This window comes from Drosophila tropicalis, unplaced genomic scaffold (genome assembly GCF_018151085.1).
Source record: "Drosophila tropicalis isolate 14030-0801.00 unplaced genomic scaffold, ASM1815108v1 contig_158, whole genome shotgun sequence".
NCBI lineage: Eukaryota > Metazoa > Arthropoda > Insecta > Diptera > Drosophilidae > Drosophila > Drosophila tropicalis.
Window position 1 is genome coordinate 7,473,048 of NW_027172602.1, and position 12,667 is coordinate 7,485,714.

General features: G+C 43.8%; 1 protein-coding gene across 1 annotated transcript; it reads left to right on the forward strand.

Moving 5' to 3' along the window:
- The first annotated feature begins 451 nt into the window (after positions 1-451).
- On the forward strand, positions 452-9,371 carry Cph (Chronophage). Its single transcript, XM_068303569.1, has 3 exons — positions 452-905; positions 979-1,338; positions 5,806-9,371. The coding sequence occupies exons 1-3, from the start codon at positions 608-610 to the stop codon at positions 8,673-8,675; spliced, it is 3,528 nt and encodes a 1,175-aa protein (XP_068159670.1). The 5' UTR covers positions 452-607; the 3' UTR covers positions 8,676-9,371.
- The last annotated feature ends 3,296 nt before the right edge of the window (positions 9,372-12,667 follow it).

Here is a 12,667-nt window from a genome sequence, read left to right on the forward strand (position 1 = left end):
GGCCATATGTAAATATCTGAGGGTTGCCATGGTTAGTGGAATTCAGCAACAATTTGCAATCAATTGAAACAGTGGTGCGAAATGTACATACATTTAGTAAATGGTGACCCCGACGCGGCGTATTGATTTCAAAAAACGTTTGCCAGTAATTGTAAAGTTTCGCCACATTATTGTCACAAAAGTTCTTTGTCACCTACTGTACCCATCCATTGGGTGGGTGTCTCTGTGTGTGTGTGTGTGTTCAATCAATTGGCTCTATACCCATAAAAACAGTTAAGAAAGTGGCTAAATTAGTCTCTATCGCCCCTTGCCAGAAACTTGCAGCGAATTAAACCAAAATTGATGGCCCACCATTGGCAGTCGGGCCATAAAACCGACAATATATATTCGTCTATGTATTTGTATTTATATCCCCCCCACTTTCTTCTTCTTGTTTCTCATAGATTCCGACTCCACAGTGAACGATGCCGTGGCCGCACAGGACATACTCACGTGCGGTGCCTGCCAAAAGACTTTCGCCCTCTCCGACATTGTCAAGTTCATCCAGCACAAGGTGCTGCAGTGCAACAAAGAGAACTATGGCCAATGCACGACACAGGGTCCAACCATGGATCGTGATGCCGAAGAAGGACGTCCCTTGAGTTTGGTCAATCGACGACCCTCCATATCGGCGCCCATCACAGGCCGCAAATCGGCTCCGGTGGTATCCACGACAACAGCCTCCACAGCCTCAGCAACAGCAGCAGCGGCGGCAGTCTCAGCGGCGGCCACAGCAGCAGCAGATGCCTCGGCAGCAGCCGCTGCCGCTGCCGCCAGTGGCTCATCCAGGATACACACACCGCCACCCAGTCCGGCTGATCTGTTGGCCGATGGAGCCAGCAGTACACCCAAACGTCTCGTAGATGGTAAGTACCAACGGATAAATAACTCCATTTCCTCTGTGAGTTGAGCTAACAAAATATCATTCATCTTACACAGAGAATGACAATACGACACCAAAAGACAGTGAAGCCGCCGCCGCCGCCGGCGCTGGCGTCACTTTAGAATCCACCACAGTTAGTGGCAACAGTCCAAAAAGTTGTACCACCAGCAACCATCCAGTAAATAAGGCAGACAGCAGGGACAGCAGTTGTGAGCTGGATGATGAGGATGATGAAGATGATGATATGGACACAGATAGGGCCACCAAGGTTAAGGAGGAGCCATTCGGCGACGATGATGACGATGAGGTGAATGCGGCCGATGAGCGGGTTCATTCGGTTGGATTGGATTGCCCACCACTGGCCAAGCGACCCAAAATGGAGCTTGTCGATGCTGAAGCCAATACAGTGCATACAGGTTAGTAATCACCCGCCCTTCTCCCCCCACCCCATTCCACACAAAGCCAATTCCTCTGGTGGCCGCCGTATCATCCCATGCCCATGTGTCGCGCATATTTTTGGATGGACGAAAGCGGGCCAAAATTAAAATTTTGTCAAACATCAAAAATGCAAAAATTTTTGTATATGCGGAAAAAATGTTTTTGATGTTTTTGTTGTTGTTTGTGACCGCGCACAAAGGACATGGCATGCAGGATAAGTAGCGCGATGATCAGGCCGCAGGGCAATGGATGATAAGCTGCAGCTGCTGCATTAAGCGAAAACTGAAGCCTGACCCCTGACTCCTGACTCCTGACCCCTGGACCCACCTTCCATTGACCAAAATACTCGTACGTCTTCTTCTACTCTCGTCTGACCAATTGCGCTGGCAAAAAGTAAAAAATAAACGAACGGAATGGGGAAACAGAACATCAAAGCTTTAGTGACTGGGTCTGATAACAGAAATGCAGCAGCAGGACCAAAGGACACTTGGACAGCCTGACAATCGAAGCTAACCTCTCGCCGTAGCCTCACCTCCTCCTTCCTCAAGCTCTTCTGTGACATTTCAATGCAAAATGCTGATGAAAAGCCCAAAGACAGCTATGAAAAATTATGCATATATGTTGGAAACGGGCAAAGGGGTTAAAAAAAACACACACACACACAAACACATAAAACAAAGCCAGAAGAAAAGCACAGGGCAACCAAGTTGAGCTGCCCCTCGAGGGTAATTTGAATGCGCGAAGGAATGCGCGATGAACAAGTCATAAGCAGGCAGCAGAAGCTGGGGTAGGGCCAGGGGCAGGGGCAAGGACGACAGGAGATGGCAGAGGGTCAGGCAAAAAGCAACCACTTGAGTGGACAAAAGGCAATACTCAACTGGACTTGACACGCACAAAAGCCAAGCAACGATAAAGGCAAATAGAGAGAAGGAGAGGAGAGAAAGGGAGAGACAGGGAGAAAAGAGGAGGGAGAATGGTCAGATTTGAGACGCGTGCCACATGACAAGAAAAGGTCAAGCGTTCAGGTGATAAAAACGTGTCGCGTGTCACGAGTCACAAGCAGAAGGATTGAGCGAATTGATTGACTGATTGATTGAATGAATGAATGATTGACCATGTGGCAGGTATCAAGGACAAGACGAAGACAAATCGAAGACAAAGTGATCATAAACTAGCCTAAGAAATGAAAGCTTTAACAAAAGGTTTAGCTAAAGCAGTTTAAAGCAAGTTAAAGCAAACACACACACACACACGCACATGTGACACATACATTGTCACAATTTAACCCTTGAACTTTGTGCTTTGTGAGAGATCACGACAAACAAAAAAGTCAATATAAAAACGACAACAACAAAAGTTGTTTCACTCTGACAATGCAAAACTGTCAACATTTCAGCCACACATTTTCACTTATCACACACACACACACACACACACACACACACACACACACACACACACACACACAGTGTATCTATTATTCGTTTGCATTAATTACGCATTGTGTTTTATACATTTTGTGTGCTCATTTTTTGTTTTCGGGGATTTTTTTGCGCCATGCGCAATTGTTGTCCATTTGGTAATTATAAATTTGCATGGCGACCATGACAACAACAACCTGACCTGAACCCGCCTTGCCTGATCAACCTTTAGCCAAAAAAGAGCACAAATAATATTCAATATACATATGTGTGTAAGGGAAAAAAGGGTAATGCAGAGGGAGGTAGGAGGAGGAGGAGGAGGAGGAGGAAACAAGTGAAAAACTGTCAAACAAAATGAATCTTTGTTACATTGAATTTTATTTTTTTTGTTTTCTTCCCTCCGAATGCCAGTTGAGTGAGTTGTTTGCTGTCACCTGGCAGGAGAAGGATGATGATGGGGAAGAGAGACAGAGAGTCAGAGTGTGAGTGTTAATTATCAATTTGCTGGCACAGCATGTCGCGACCGCAACGACAATGAAACACCATCAGGACAAAAACCAGGTTCATATGAGAGTGGATAGACAACTTTGCCGCTTAAAGCCCGAATCCCATTCAATTATTGACTCATGCTGGCACTAAGCCCCTTTTTGCCTAAATCGCCTGACCCCTGAACTCTCTTTTTTGGTATACACACTCGCACTCACGCCCCCGCCCCATCCCTTCCATTCACACTCACACCTATGGCTCATACATATCCCTTCACCTTTTTTTTTTTTTGTTCATTTTTGTTGTTGTTGTTGTTGTGTCCTTTGAATGGACAAGTTGGAAATCAATGGGCTAATGCTCTTGGCTCATGCAATTTCACGTCCACACCTAACGAGCTTCTAGCAAGAGCAAGAGTTAGAGCTCAGGCCACAAAAGGATTATGCGTCTTCCTACTTTCATCCAACCAACCAACCATCCATGCATCCATTCAGCCATCCAAGCATCCATTCATCAGTTCAGTTGCTCGTCCTTTTGTGTGTACACGAAGGGTTTAGCGTAAAATGCGACAACTCAACAGGACCTTGGCCAGGATGCTGCCAGTTGGCAAAGCTGCAACAATTATCCCATTACGGCAACCCTTTTTTTTCTCTCTCTCGAACTCTCTTGCCCTCTCTTCATATGCATTTCAAGAATAAATCTATATATATATATGTATATACATATTTGAGATGAAGCCACCCGCTGTTATCCTGGCGCATCTCTCATACGCATTGGAGGCCGGGTGCACTTCCTGCCATGATTCTGCAGGCGGTCAATTTGCCATTTCCTGTGCCAGAGCCAGAACCAGAGATCCAAGAGCTTTATTGTTTTTTTTTTTTTTTTGCTTTTTGTGTGTGTTTGGCGTAGCTTCCGTTCATTGTTTCGCCGCTGCCGCCGGGCTGGTTTGGTCCATCTTCCATCCATCCAGTCAGTCAGTCAGTCCATCGCTCTTCAAGCCAAAATCCCGCATAACATCCGCATCCGCAGCTGACAGAATCAGAGAACGTGCCAACAAAAGACAAAGAACACCTTCGCGCAACATTTTTCTTTTTTTTTTTCGAGTTTCTTTTACCAAAAAAACCCAAAACAACAACAACAAAACAGACAAAAATAATAAAGGTTTAGGTAGTTTGACGCGTGCTCAACACACGACGCATTCGCGTTACGCTTTCTGTGATCAGGAGGATCAAGGATCCTAAATATGCCTGATGTTTTTCGACAACTTTTACCTCTTTTTTGTATGACATTTGATGATCGAGTCTCGCGCGACGACGACGACGACACGTTTAACCCTTTAAAAAACCAACCCCTTCGTCTGCGATGAGCACAAATTGTCTGTCAGATTCATTTGCATTTTCTCCCATTTCGATGCGATCCCGACGCGACCCGCATGATCCTTGTCCAACGAAAGGGGTCATAACTAACAAAAACAAAACAAAAAATCATGTTTAACATGCGTTCACCTTTTGAGAGCGAGAGAGAGGGAGAGGGAGAGCGAGAGGAAGCTGCCAACTTCCCTCATAAGAAGGAAGGAATGAAAGGGGCGGGGGAAAAAAAGTGAAATGAAAACCGAAAGTGTGGAAAATGAATGTCTCGTGCGCATCATGCGCGCTTCTACTGAATTTTCCAATGTTTCCCAGTGCAAAGGGTGCGGGGGGTGCACGGGGGGGATGGAAAATATATATTTTTTAAAGCGTCATTTAAATGCAGAGGATGTTGTCGGCCGTTTGGCAGGATGTTACAGGGGTTTGCCCATAATAGTTGAGCATTAACACCTTGTTGTGTCCTTGTGACATGTGGCGACATGTGGCCATTGTGGCCTCCATCCTCATCTTGGTCAACAAAAACGTTGCGACGTCCCCACATTTCGTTTCCCTTCAAAAAATTTATTACACATTGTTTTCTCTTTTTTTTTTTGGGGGTTTTTAGATTTTTCATCTAACTTATATGAAAATATAAAAAAAAAAAGTGAATTGAAAAAAGGAAACCAAGCAGATGCTGTTTGGCAATTTCCCGCCGCAGGACATTGAATGCGTTCACCTCACCCCACCCCCTCTCTCTCTCTCCATAGCTGCCATGATTTGCCACAACCATGGCAAATTAACAAATGTCGCGACAAAACCGCACAGCAACAACAACAACAACAAAACTATGTGCAGGACACGTATGTATGTATATGTGTGTGTTTGGGGCAATATCCTAGACGATATTGTCAATCTCCGCCATGCGATGCCATTCTCGCCATTGCCATGTGGTGTGTCCTGTTAGCCAATTTGTATGCCACACACGCACCACACAGACACATAGGCGTGGGAGAGGGAAATCAATAAATAAATAAATGACATGGCATAGGCTCCAGCATTCCAGCACTCCTCCCGTTTCCCGCCCTTTCTCAGTGACTTCATTAATAATTAATAACGAAAATAGCCAAAATAACCTCGATTTCCGCTTTAAACTTAACCACATCCTTCCATCTCTTCTTCTCGTTTGTCATTTTAGAGCCCAGCAACTACACCTGCTCCACATGCAAGACCCGCTACACATCCGCCTGGCGTCTGATCCAACATGTCCAGCACTCGCATGGCGTGAAAATCTATGTGGAGGCCACTGGAGGAGCCACATTGACGGTGGCCACACCGGCCAGCCTCAATAGCAATGCATTGGCTGTGGCCGCCGCCGCTGCTGCAGCAGCTGCCGCCGCGGCTGCCGAATCCCCCACAAGGAGTTGCAGTCCCGTCCCAGTTAATCCTGTGTCAGCGGCAGCAGCCGTGGCAGCCCAATCCCTGCATTCCCTCAAGCGTAGCAGTCCGGCGGCATTGTGTTCCAGCTCCTCACTGTCTTCTGTCAATACCAGCGGTAGCAGCAATGTGAGCGCCACATCTCCCCAGGGAGTCCAACAAATTCAGCAGCATCAACTGCAACAGCAGCAACAACAACAGCAGCAACAACAACAGGCGCAACAACAACGTGTGCAACAACAGAACTTGGCCTCGGCCATGGCCGCTGGCATGAGGCATCATCATCCATTGTTGCCCCCACCAGAGGCCATGCATGCCAATCCCTTCCAGCTGCTGCGTATGCCATTGCCGCCGGCATTGGCCCAAGGTAATGTAGTTCCTAGTGTGTCGCCTCTGTTCGGTCGTCCGACGCCAGCGGATCACTATCGCATGGAGCAGCTGGTTACCGAGCAGTTCCGTCATCATGGCTTCAATTTGGCAGCAGCCGCTGCTGCCGCCCAGGCCCAGTTCAATGCAAATGGCAATGTCAATGTCAATGTTCCTAATCCCGCCGAGCAGCGGCCGCCCTCCAGTTGCAGCAATAGCAGCCAGAGAGGATCTGTACCGCCGGCCAATTTGCCGCCGCCGTCGTTGAGCAATCAGCAACAGCAGCAGCAGCAGCAACAGCAGCAACAACAACAGCAACAACAATCCCAGCAGCAGCAACAGCAATCCCAACAGCAGCAACAACAATCCCAGCCGCAATCCGGCCAACCGGGCACACCGGGTCTAGCCGGAGCCGGTGGCAATGCATTGAAATTGGAATCACAGCAGATGGATTTTTACTCGCAGCGATTGCGTCAGCTTGCGGGCACAACAAGCCCTGGAGCTGGCAACATTGTTAACTCGAGCTCGCCGAGTCCCCGACAAAAGCAATCGCCGCATTTTGCGAGCCCATCGCCCAGTAGCCAGCATCAGCATCAGCAGCAGCAACAACAGCAGCAGCAGCAGCAACAACACTCACATCAATCGCGTCCGCATTCGCTGACGCCGCCCGAGAAGGCCAGTGAGACGGGCTCGGAGAATGGGGGTCTGGGTACACCGAGATCGGCCAGCACACCGCCATCGAAGCCCGGATCGGGTAACGATCAGGCCAGCTGTTATGCCTGTAGCTATTGCGACAAGAAGTTCCGTTTCGAAAACAATCTGATCATCCATCAGCGGACGCACACTGGCGAGAAGCCGTACAAGTGCACGGCCTGTGACTTTGAGTGCTCGCACATACAGAAGCTGATGAAGCACATGCGTGTCCATCGCAGTCCCGCCGAAAGCCAAGATGGCCAGGATGGTCCCGACAATCAGGACGGCGGCAGCAATGCCGACTCCCTGGAAACGAACGAGGCCGATCACGATGAGGATCCCAACCCTGAGGAGTCCGAAGAGGATGAGGATGCCGATGGTGATGTGGATGCCGATGCAGATCTGGATGAGGACGATGACGAAGAGCTCGAAGATTGCGACGATATGAAATACGAGGCCGAAGACCTGAGTGTCAACAATCGCATCGATGGCAAGAGCCAGAGCCCCAAGACCACCAGCTCGGGTGCCACCTCGCTGGTGGGTGAGCTGATGGATAAATTTGGTTTGTCCAACATTGCCCAGTACAGTGAGGCCTATAAGCAGGCTCTGCAAGAGTCCGGCCGTAAGGATGCCTCTGCCGTGGCAGCTGCAGCCGCCGCTGCAGCCGTCGCTGCGGACAACAATAATCGTGTGTCGGGATCAGGTTCCGTTGCTGGATCAACACCAAATGGCCTGCCCGCGGCGGCGCTTCGTCTGCGGGATGAGTTCGCCAAGAACTGCAATATGTTCCAGCAACCGCAGGAGGCTACCGGACCAGCTCAGGTGCCGCTTTTCAATCCCTTCTCCAATCCCTTCGAGCTGTCCAAGCGCATGAAAATGGATGGCGGCGATTGGTGGGGCATGTCGGCTCTCCATCGCAACGAGACCCTCTTCGAGAACCTCAAGCTAAAGCCCCTGGGTCTGGGAGGGGCCAACTCATTGCTGCAGGGCCCCCTGCTGAAGAAGGAGAGTCGCCAGCGGAACGACACTTGCGAATTCTGCGGCAAGGTCTTCAAGAATTGCTCCAACCTGACGGTCCATCGACGCAGTCACACTGGTGAGAAGCCCTACAAGTGTGAGCTTTGCTCCTATGCCTGCGCCCAGAGCTCCAAGCTGACCCGCCACATGAAGACCCACGGACGGACGGGCAAGGATGTGTATCGCTGCCGGTTCTGCGATATGCCATTCAGTGTGCCCTCCACTCTGGAGAAGCATATGCGGAAATGTGTGGTCAATCAGGGTAAGGCGGCGGCGGCAAATGCTGTGGCGGCGGCCCAAGCAGCCCAGGCGGCTGCCCAACAGATTCAGGCGGCGGCCCAACAGGCTCAGCAGCAGCAGCAACAACAACAGCAGCAACAACAGCAAATGCCAGCCCAAGCTCAGCTCTCACCCCCCTGCCCGCCCATGGGCGTCGGCTATCCACCGCAATTTGTGGCCGGACTCTCGCTGCCCGGCAGTGTGAGCGGTGACAATGACTCGAATGCCTCGTCCAGCCTGAATGCCCATCCCATATCGCTCAAGGAGGAGGCATGACTTTTTAGCAGCTGGAGCAGCGGGCCACCGCATCCGCAACTGCATCAGCAGCCGCAGCCGCAGCACCACCACCACCACCACCTCCACCCACATCACCACCATCAGCTACAACAACAACAACAGCAACAACAACCCACCCATTTGCAGCAGGCACAAACCCAGCCACAGCCGCATCCCCTCCAGCTGAGGCCACGTAGCCGCCTCATGTCGCGAATCTTTTAAAGATCTTCGCCTGTAAATAATATGAGAGACATTCTTTGATCCCGTTCCTTTCGACCCGTTCTACTTGACCCCCGCCCCTGCCCACTCACACCCTTTGTCCCTGCTAGCCTACCTAGATAGAGTCCTGCCCAGTTACGGTTATGATCCTTTCTTAAAGAGAGATACCAACGCCACGCCCAGCTGCACTTCAGCCAAGCTCCTTCAAACGACCAGAGGCATTTAAATACCAAAGCAATAACCGTTATGTAATATAATTTTAAAAAATCTTTTTTTTTTTTTTAATATATATAAAATTATATATATTTTTTTTTGTATGAAATTGAAGACAAACATTTTCCAGTGTATTTTCCTAGGTCTAAGCTCAAAACAAAAAATTGGTTAAAAAAAAAAAAACAAACAAAAAAAATACAAAAAAAAATTAAAATTTATAACAAAAATCATACTCTAAACTTTAACTAGCGTTAAAAACAAAAAAAAAAAAAAAGAAAGGCGACGATTTTTTCCATTCGTTAATCAATGTAAATTTTAAAACAAAAAAGTGAAACAATAACCAATTAGTAAATCTAGAAACTGTAAAAAATCTTATTATTATTATTATTATAGTTATAGTATATAAAAAGTTTTTTTTTTGTAGTAGTACACACACACACACACACACGTATATATAAAAATTTTATTTTTTAGTTTTCTTATGCTCTTTATTTCGACTAGAAAATACGCAAACGAAAGGAAAAAACAAAAAAGAAAAAACGAAAATAATCAAATCAAATTTTTTACATACATAAATAAATCTTAAAATGTAAAACACAATTTTTTTTTAAAACAATTTAGTTTTAAGATTAAAAAAAAAAAAACAAAACGAAAACAAAAAACCAACACACAAGCAACAAAAAGATAAAAAAAGAAACCAAGAAAAGAAATAAAAAAATTTAAAAAATTCCCAAAAAAAAAAAACACAAAACAAACAATTATAATATATATATAAATGAATGAGTGAATGAATGAAGAAGAAGAAGAAGACACACAAATTTGTACGTAAAACTTTCGTAAGAAATGACAAGAAAAGACGAAACTAGAAGAAACAAAGAAAGTAACGGAAATTGAGAAAGCAATTAACAACAACAACAACTAGATTTTAGAAGACTGAGGAACTAACCGAATTGTTTTCTAGCATGAACTAAAAAATATAACTGTAAAAGACAAGCAAACCGTTAGACTTGATACGGATTGCAAGCGACAGAGTGAAAAGATAACCAGGAAGAAAAGAGAGAGAGAGAAAATGCTAGAGAGAGAGGACGTTAGAGAACGAAAGATCATTTAATTAATTAAAAATTTTTTCCCTCTTTTTTTTTTTTTTTTTTTTTTTTTTGTTTTTCTATATAACATAAATGTTTTTGCTGTTGATTTTCGTTATTTGATTGATCACAAAAAAAAAAAAAAAAAAGAAAATAAGAAAAAAAAGGATTCCCCCTAAAATTTTTGATTAATATTTAAAACAATTGTTTTTAGTAAAATTTCATTTTTTGGTAAGCAAAATTCAAGCAAAAGGCAAAATTAGTTAAAACTTTGTTTCGATTCTTCCAACACCCCAAAACCACTTAATCCCAACCCCCTCACACACACACACACACACATACACACGCGCACGCCGAGAAAATTCCTTCTACTAAGACAGTTAAAGACAATTAAACTGTCCTAATACAAGCGATTTCTCCAAGAATACAAAAGATATATATATATATATATATATCCCATGAAGTTTATCGTGCATAATTTATGAACATTCGACATTCAACTATATCTAAGCTCAAAAAGGTATTATGTTAGAAAGTATATCTATCTATATATATATATATATATATCGATATCTATGTTTATATGTATATATATTTAGATGTGTATACGCACACACACACACACACACATATATATGTATGTATTTATGTATATTAACATGAAAAAAACCACACACACACACACTTACACAAAAGAAAAACAAAACAAAAACAAGAAAAAAAAAAAAAAAAAAAAAAACTCAATAAAACCACAAACTATGAAAAATCATTAAACAATTATGTTTCATTTCATATTTTCTCAATTTTTAATAAGTTTTTTATTTTAATTTCAATATGGCAAACAAGTTGAAACGGAATGGAAATGGAACGGAAATGACAAATTAGCCAGCAAAAAAAAACAAACGCACACATAACACACACACACACACACAAAGGAAGAGAAAGGGAAGGAAAATTGAAAAACACAAAAAAACTATCATTAAAATTTAGTAAATTTAATGTAGCTATTAAAAATCAACTTTATACTAAAAACACAAAAACGAAAACAAAAATTGAAATCACATAAATTCATATTGTTGTCACTTGGCCGAACAATAGAAAAATGACAAACGATGGCAAACGAATATTAAACCACAAAGTAAATGGGTAAAAAAACAACAACAACAACAACAAACAAATTAAAGTAAAAAGGAAAAAAAAAAACAAAAATATTTTTCAAATGTGTGTAATTTTTTGAAAATAACAATAATAAAAATAAATACAAAGGAAATTAACATTAATAAATTACAAAATAGTTGTCTGTGTTACAAAACAAAAACAAAAAAACAAACGAAAAAACCAGAGAGAAAAAAATTACAAAAAAAAAAAAAAAAAACCAAAAATAAAAACAAATACATTGCAAATTGTAAAACAATACGACGAGTGTATTAATTATTTTTCCCATAAATTTTCAGTTGGTTTGTGCGGGGGTAGTTTTATGGCAAGCCCCTAAAAGCACACAATGCTTTATGGTTACTGATCGGGCAGCGAGCTGATCGCTGGCAAAACTCTGGTGCATACTTTTCAGCGCATGTGAAGTAACAATGCTTTGGAATTGCCTAGATTTTAGGGCGCTTTCTATGGATAAATGAAAATGGTGACCATAATGTGTGCCATTGGGCGCCACACAGTTTCCGCCCCCATTTACCCACAGCTTGACCAGTCGCTGACCAATTGTAACGTCTGTCAATGGCTCACACATGTGTAGGATTGCTTACGTTGACGCCAACTGCGACTGTGACTGTGGCAGTGCCGTCGACGCAGACGCAGACGTCAAGCTAACCACCCACACACACACACACACACACACACATTCATCAGTGGCCAGTTGCAACTTGTTTGATGTCAAACATGTTCTCTTACTTCTAACATATTTGGTGGTTGGCAACAAAGGACATTAGATAAGCGGGCAATACGCAAGGCCTTTTAATATTTCATGTTAAGATAAGAAATATGAAAGGCTTTCAGCCATATCCTTCACGAGAGATAACGTACTTTCTTAACACATATCGACGAATGAAAACTCCATTGGAGTTGATTTGAAGTCATATCAATCTTTATTCTACAATAGTTGATCCTGCAGATATATGTATAACTATTTTATGTTAGGTTTTAGAGTATAAGTCGGCAATGTGGATAAAAACTAAATGGCAAATAACTAATCTATAACGATATATTAGTATAAACTAATTGTCTCTTCATCAACATAAATGTTAGACAAACAAATTTGGCTTGAAAGTATACAATGTGATGACTTAATAATCAAAGGAATGGCTATAAGTATCTACCTATACATGTTAAAAGGGGAGGATTACATGGCTCCTCTCAGGTATTTGATGATTACATATGCCTAAAAACCTAGTAAGGGCATTTAAATTAATAATATTAAAGTTTCTTCTTTAAGTTCTAGTGAATTTCTAAGCTGTGGCTTAATTC